This window comes from Erithacus rubecula, assembly GCF_903797595.1.
Source record: "Erithacus rubecula genome assembly, chromosome: 16".
NCBI lineage: Eukaryota > Metazoa > Chordata > Aves > Passeriformes > Muscicapidae > Erithacus > Erithacus rubecula.
In genome coordinates this window covers 11,704,072-11,712,076 of record NC_136668.1, presented here as the reverse complement: position 1 = coordinate 11,712,076, position 8,005 = coordinate 11,704,072, and the positions used below count along the sequence as shown (strand labels likewise).

Here is an 8,005-nt window from a genome sequence, read left to right as displayed (position 1 = left end):
TCCCAGTGAAATAAATGTCACCTCTAGGTCACCCCCAGCAACAAGAGGCACCAGCTCCATGTTCTGATAAAAAGATTTATTAAGAACCTGCAGAACCTGCCCAAAAGGAGGTTGCTGCCCTGGCACTGAAGGGGAGCAGGGGCAGAGGATTAGTGCTTCTCCTAAAGCCACAGGGTGAAACAAAGCAAGTTGAGGGCACAGAAAGGCAGTGGGAGCACATCTGCATGGTGGAGGAACACCCACAGTAGTTAAGGCATATAAAGTGCTTGTAGACCACCAGCCCTATCGAGGGGCTAAACAACACAAGCAGGCAGGGACAGCAAGGGATGTGGGTGGCTGGTGGCACCTGGCACAGCAGAATGATGACAGGCTCACACCCTGCCCGAAGCTGCAGCAAGAAGGATGCTGCCTGCCCACATGACAGTCCTCAGTCACTGCCAGGATGCCCCCAAATAGGATCTGGGCTGTTGGTCTTCATGGTCATCTCCCAGGTATCCCATGTTCAGGATGCTGCTGTTTGTGTGCCTCTGCCAGCACAGGGAAAGAATAGTCGCAAGTGCAGCATCCTGCCTCAGCTCACTCCCACAGAAAAAATGAGATGAGTGGGAGATGAGCCAGGCTGTGCCCAAGCAGCTCATCACAGCTTTTTGTCCTCTCTGGAGCGAGCACAACCATCAACCAGCAACCTCTTCTGCTGCTGGGAACATCACCAGTGGGAATGTCCTTGTGGGGCCCAGGTGGTTTCCATCCTCTTGTGTTCCTGATGTTTGCCATAGGAGGGCATGGGGAGGAGCCTTCACAGGTGCCCCATGCCACCAAGCTGGTTCCCCGTGCAGGACAGGAATGCAGCAACAGGAGATTCAGAGCTGCTGTGTGGAGTCAGATCTCCTGCAGCCACTTTGGGGACACTTCTGCAAAATAGCCCCATGCTCTGGCCAGAAATGGAAGCAGGGACACCCTCTGTAACTAGTGCTAAATCCCTCCACTCCCAAACACTCCCTCACCCTACAGACTGCTCCAAGAAATACTGCTTTTCCCTGGAATGTTTTTGTGTAAAGTCACCCTGATAGGATTAGAAAAAAAAAAAAAAAGAAACTGGATAAAAAATTAATAACCCCAGGTCATGCTGGAGTCAGGCACCAAGGCCACCCTGTCCAAGCAGGAGACAGCCTGGTCATGGGTTTGGGAACAGCAGAACAGCCAAAGGGGCCTCTCTGGGTGTAGCAGGGGAGGAGATGCTGGGGATGGGGAGGACAAGGTCTGCCTCCTCCTGACATCAGGAGGGATGGACCTCACAGGAATGGGTTAGGACAGAATGGGGTGCAACTGGATGGGATGGGAGTGCAACTCCTCAGTGGGAGTGCAGGGAGAAGGCCAGTTTGACACAGCTGAGCTCCTCCCCGCCATTGCTGACCACCACCCGGACACGGTAGTTGCCGTTGGTCATCCAGGAAGGGAGTTCCACATCGGGCACATCAAAATCGCTGGCTGGCAGGGAGTAGGAGCCCTGTGGAGAGAGGGGAGATAGGCAAGAAGTGAAGCAAGAGCTCAGGCCAGCAGCCAAGGGCACAGGGGCAGCCTGGCAGTGCCAGTGTCAGCGCGGGCCCGGCCGTACCGCTTTGAAGGGGCAGTGGCAGGGGATGCCGTAGGTCAGCAGGGGCTCGGGGCAGGGCGTGCCGGGTGGGATGAGCTCATCGAGAATGCTGCAGACATCGTTGTAGGTGCAGCTGCCCAGCTGGTCAATGCAGGGCAGCTGGATCCAGAGGTCTCCCAGTGCCTTCTCTACCACCAGCACTGCCTGGAGGGAAGGTGTTCAGCGTCAGCACAACCAGCAGGGCACCCACAGCCCTCACCAGCCAACTCCCTCAGCTTCTGAACATGCAATCTTTGGGATGTTCATGAGGCCACTGAACACCCTTCTGCCTCCCCCTCCTCCTTTCAGTTCCCTTCAACCTGCAGTTTCTGTTCCTCCAACCTCAGCTTGACCCCTTAAGCTAACAACCCCCAACACCTCACATCCCCACCTCCTTCCCCTCTCCTGTGTTTGTCCCAAAACAGGGTGTTCCCATCCTGCACCTCTGGCTCTACACTCCCACTTGCCCCACAGTCCCAAACAGACTCCATAGCATTGCTTAAGACAACCTATGCACACTGGACAAGAGACATGTTCTGTCTCATTCCAAAAAACTTCCCAAAAAGTGGTGCAGGGCAGCTGGCAAGGCACAAGGCTCCCAGAGTAGTGACGTGGCATATCCTTGGAGGGATCAGCTGAGTTGGCTGTTGAAAAACAAGTGGTGCTCCTCCAGGAGCATCCACAGCACAGGTTTCACTTCCTCCTGGAGCCATTACACCCTCAGGGCATGAGACAACTCAGGTGGTTTCTGTCCTAGGGACAAGGTTGGGAGGCTCTTGCTGAATTGCTGCTGTCTGCTCTGTGACAGGTCTCCTCATGCCCACTGCCCTGTTCTGGGTTACAGAGCCCAGTGTACTCAGCCCTGCACCTCTCTGCACCTCACTCCCCAGGGACTGCTCATTCCTGTACCCAGTGACAGGCATTTCCCAGCTGCCAGTGGTTTGGGGAAGCTCTGCTCTCCCTAACCACCCAGAGGCACATGTGGCACTTACCTTCAGAGGGGAAGCCATGGTCTTGCCACTCTTGACAGCCGCGCTGACACGCAGGCTCCCCGGAATGCTGATGGGGTCGGGTGCCACGGAGAGGCTCTGCAGCACCACGGGGTCCCTCTTGTCACCACAGTTCTCCCAGGCAAAGCCACCAACCTGCAGCACCAAGGGACAAGAGGAGTTAGAGGGCAAGCCTTGCCTTGTGTTTGCAGGTTTTTCCAGAGCTGCACCTCTGACCCCTGCCAACATCTGCTCACAAAGAGCCAGAAAATGACCTTCAGCCCCTTCAAATGCCAGTTCTTGAACTCCCAGCTCCCCAAGACTGAGGACATTACAGAAACCCTCTGTCCATGTGCCTCTGCATGTACTTTGCACCCAGAGAGGATTACCAGGCAGCAATTTCCAAACTTGCCTCAGCTCTGCCTCCAAACACTTCACATGTGACCAAGCCAAGATGCATCCTTCATGCCAGTGGCACCAAGCAAGGTGTGTGGGGACAGGTCAGAGCAAGTTGGGACCAGGTGGTGACGGCACTGTCAAGGGGGATGCTGGGCAGGGGTGTGAAGGGTCCCCTGGGAGGGGCTGTGGGGATGGCACAGCCTCCCACCTCATCCAGGACCAGACCTGATGTTGCGAGCCCTCATTCACCAGCTCCAGCCACCTGGTTTCACATAGGAGCAGGAATCACACTTGGGGACCAGATGAGCCAGGCTCATCCTCTGCCTGATACACCCCAGGGGCCTGATCCTGATCTACAAATGAGTACAAATCCTGATCCAGAGTACAAATGGGCCAGGGAAACAGCTTTGCTGTATGGAATAATGAAAATCCACATGTGAGGAGATGCCACTTGAGTCAGGGACATCACTTATGTGTCCTGTCTGAGTTAAGAGTCATGATGAGATACCTCTCCTGTTTCCTACAAGTCCCACCAACCTTTCCAGCCACCACCAATAAAGACACTCAGATTCAAAGGTGGAGGGATAGCAGCACTTATCTGCAACAGCCACCTCTGAGCCTACCAGAGGCAAGTGGCAAGGAGAACAGCCCCAGCTCCCTCCCCGAGCAGGTTTGGCCGGAGCACCCGGTGTCCCCATGGCATGACGTGGGGCTCTCCCTGCCTGCTCGCAGCCGCAGAACCGGTGGAGGCTGTATTGCCTGGTGCCACACGGCAGCCCCAGCGGGCACAGCGCAGCCCACGCAGCTCAGCAGCCCATCCCACCATCCCGCCGGGAGCAGCCCGGGGCAGGACACAGCGCTCAGGACAAGCCGGGACAAGGGTAGGCTGCACCCCGACACTGAGAGCTGGGGGCCCCCAGCCCGAGAGTCTGCAGGCAAAGAGGATCCAGTGAGCTGAGCATCAGTGTGCGGCTGCAGACTGCTGCCCGCCGAGCCCCCTCCAGCCTTCCCAACCGGTTCTCTCCTCCCTCGGGCAAGTGCCGCTTTCCTGGAAAATAAATTGCGATATTTCCCTCCACACCGCGTGAGAGTTACACGTGGTAATCGCCTGTGTCTTAATCAGCGCGTGTTAATGAGCCCGGCCCAGCACTCCGTGGGAATAGGGAAGAAGAACCTGGGCTGGAAAAGACTAATGGAGCAGCAAAATGCGAGCCGGGAAACATCAGTCGAAGGACGAGGCCGCTGGGTTTCTGCATTGAGAAGTGTTTGTAAACACTGGATGCCTTCTGCTCCGAGCTGCCCCCAACCTCCAGCACTGCTCCCCAGAGCGGGGGCTACTGCTGATCCACGGACCCCGCTCCCCTGCCCAACCGCAAACACGCACCAGTGAGCAGCCACCCTGACGGGATAAGAAATGCTTTTGGTCTCCTGCAATCCCAGCGGGATGACGGAGTGTTCCCCCTCTCCGTCGGGCCGAGTTCCCACGGCTGCCCGCTCCGTGCCCAGGATGTGGGATGTGGGGTGCGGGATGCGGGATGCGGGATGCGGGATGCGGGATGCGGGATGCGGGGTGCAGGGTGAGGGATGCGGGGTGCGGGATGCGGGGTGCGGGATGCGGGGTGAGGAATGCGGGATGCGAGGTGCAGGATGCGGAATGTGGGGTTCGGGGTGCAGGATGCGGGGTGCGGGATGCGGGGTGCGGGATGCGGAATGTGAGGTTCGGGGTGCAGGATGCGGGATGCGGGGTGCGGGGGCAGGGTCCGGGGTATGCGGGGTCCCTCCTCACCTTGCTGAGCCGCCGGGCCCCGCTGCGCTCCACCAGCAGCTGCGGCTGCGGCCCGGCGAGCGCGGCCGGGACGAGCTGCAGCGCGCACAGCGCCAGCGCCAGCCCCGCGGACAGCATCCTCCGGGAATGCTCCGGGAACGCTCCGGATGGGTCCGGGGAGCTGCTGCGAGAGGTGGAGAGACAAGCGGAGGACAGGGGCCTCGGCGGTACCGGGCTGGCAGCGGCCGGTCTATGAACCCCGAGCAGGGGGGATGAGCCCTCTCTCCGAGCCCGGCCCACCTCCCGATTCCCCTCCCTCCCCCGAGGACGCTCACATTTTCCCTTCCCCTTTTGCTTTTTTTTTTTTTTTTTTTTTTTCTCCTCCCTTCCCTGGTTTCTCTGCCAAGCGCAGGACTGGACTCGCAGGGATGCTGGGACGGGAAGCGAGGGAAGCCGCTTTCCCAAGCTCCCAGAGCCGACACTTGGAGCGGGGGGGCGGGAGCTGCATGCGCCACCCCGGGGCACACACATCACCCGGCTCCGACGGGGGAAGCACGACCATCTCCCCACCAACCCCCCCTCCACCCAGGGCTGCATCTCTCCTCACATCCCACTCGGGGGTGCCCCGGCTGTGTGAGGGTCCGTGCCCTCCGGTCAGTAGCCGGGACCCCCACGCTCCCCCCGTGCTCTGCACAGGGCAGGTGGCAGCTGAAGAGCAGAGATATTTGAGATATTTGAGATATTTGAGATATTTGAGATATTTGAGATATTTGAGATATTTGAGATATTTGAGACCCTCGAACCCGATGTGTATGAGCAGGCGGGAGGGGACACTGGCATCCGCTAGCCCCTGCCTGGGCAGTTTGCCACAGTACCCCTACCACCCGTCTATCTAAATTGTTGGATTTAACATCCCCTCTTCCATCCCTCCCCCTGTTTTGTGGATCATTTTCCAGATAGAGCTGCCCCGGACACCCCTTTCATGCTGGAATGGTCACACGGGTACCCCTCCATCAGGATTTTCCCATATATTTTGGTGGATGGATGCTTTTATCCTGCGGAGGGGACTGAGCCAATTGGGCACACAGGACACAAGTGCGGCAAGTCTGAGACCTTCCCCTCTGCCACAGCACAGTCAGGAGCCGCTTACGAGACGCTTCCCCACAGTCAGCTCTGCCCTCCCTTGCACACAGACACTGCTTGGCCTCCCCATATTGCTCTCAGCCCTGGGAAGGGTTGCCTGGCTTGTCCAAATCCCCATCTCAGCTCTATTTTTAGCCTTTCGTCCTTATTTAGCAGCGAGGCCGGGCGGGAGCGTGCAGGCAGGGCATGGGAGCAGGCAGGGAACGTGGTGGATGCTGCTGCCCACCCCGAGCCGGCAGCGACAACTGCGCCGCTGATCACTGCCGAGGCTTAAGGGACAGGAATAAATAGCCCGTCCCTCCCACCCGGAACGGAGCGGAAAGTTATCCCCTGGGATTAGTTTTCACTTTGAGGCTCTGGAGCAGCCGGAGTACAAGGGAGAAAGATAGGGATGCATGGAGAATGGAGAGAGGCACGGGCACAGAAGGAGCATTGTGTTTGGGGCTGGGAGGGGAGCAGAGCCCCTCACCTCGAGCCCCTGGCATCACATGCTTTTCTGCTTCTCACAGCCATTGTGAGTGAAGGTTTCACTTCCCTATTCCCATCCTTTTCCACTTCATTTTGCCATGGGGGAAAAAACAGAATAAAAGACTGCAAGAACAGGTTAACCCACATCTTTTTGCTTGGAAAAGCACAGGCAGGGACAGGAATGGTTTGAAATCATTGCACTACCTCAAGGCAGAAGTACCTGTGACCTAAATCCCCACTAAAACAGCCTGTGATTTTTTTGGGCTCTAACACAAGACAACTCCAAACAGTTTTTTCAGCTGTCTCACCCATGCAAAATCAAGTCAGGAGGTCTCAGCAGACCTGCCTAAACACCTTGGATTTGCATTGAAAAAGCAGCCAGGACTTCATTACTTCTCATTTACAAAAGCAAACAGATTGCAAATGGTGAGCAGGGCCATAGGGTGTAGCCAGGACCACTCTCTGTCCACTGCTTGGGCTGCAGCTCTACCACAACCCATCAGGCATCACCACAGGCCAGCTCATCACCCAAAAACCTTCCAGCAAAATATCCTCCATCTCTTCTTTTTTTTTTTCTTTTTTTTTTCTTTTTTTTTTTTTTTTTTCCAGACTGGGTTTCTTAAAATAAGATATACAAACAAGGAGAAAAAAAAAAAAAAAAAAAAAAAAAGAAAATTACCCCATCTGCACTCACAGAACCACTCTGCAAACAGACAAACAGACCATGCAGGGCTGGCACTGCCACTGCCTTGTATCCATCCTGTTGTGCCCAGTCCTTACCAGCTGGAACCAGAGAAAGCCACAAGAGACACTTAAACAGTTTGCACAAATGCTTTTCTTATCCATAAGCTTTGGCAAACACTTTAAATGACCATTGGTACAAATTAACTTGACTTTCCAGCTGTTATCCCATTTACGGTAATTCAGCCAAGCATGTGATAAAGCCTCCTCGTCTCACTTTTCTAGACAAAACCCTGGAGATGTCTCCAGCTGCTGTCATTCCTGGGGAGAGATCAAGATAACACCAAAAAAAGACATTGGGGCAAACTTCAAAACAAGCTGAAGCTGCCTCAGGTGGGGCCACCATGCCACCTCTGCTTTCCTGTCTTTGCCTGGGCAGAAATCCTCTCCCTGCCAAGTCCCCTTTTTCTACATGCATCCTCCAGGCCCTTGTGCTCCTCAGATCCCCAGGGTGCTCTGGTTACCCCTATGATGCCATGGAAAGAACCTACTTTGCTCAAAAGCAGCTGAACAGAGCAGTTTCTGGATGTTTAAGTGCTGCCCTGAAAAGGGAAAAAGTTTTCAGTGTATTGGGGCAGACTAAAGCACGGCTGGGGTGAAAGCAAGGCTGTCTGGTCGGCAATATCCCATGCAGTTTCACAGGAAAGGTTGGAGAAACTGAGAAATTGTTAAAATCAAGTTAGAATAAGGGAGCTTTGGGGTAGCACAGGCAGGGCTTTTGGCAGGCAGCCTCACAGATGCACCCACAGGCTGAAGGAAGGGTACAACATGGTCTGGGCAGCTGTGTCTCCAGCAATCTCTGGAAGCACAGGGCTGTCCCATCAGAGCCTGCAGCAGAGGCTGGGATTGGGGTGCTGGAGCTGGCCT

General features: G+C 55.9%; 1 protein-coding gene across 1 annotated transcript; it reads right to left on the bottom strand.

The window, feature by feature from the left end:
- Window positions 1-63: 63 nt before the first annotated feature.
- GM2A (ganglioside GM2 activator) lies at window positions 64-5,109 on the bottom strand. Its single transcript, XM_079320050.1, has 4 exons — window positions 4,808-5,109; window positions 2,626-2,778; window positions 1,616-1,798; window positions 64-1,507 (listed from the first exon to the last, which is right to left on the bottom strand). Exons 1-4 carry the CDS (start codon window positions 4,922-4,924, stop codon window positions 1,352-1,354), a joined length of 609 nt encoding a protein of 202 aa, XP_079176176.1. The 5' UTR covers window positions 4,925-5,109; the 3' UTR covers window positions 64-1,351.
- Between the last annotated feature and the right edge of the window lie 2,896 nt (window positions 5,110-8,005).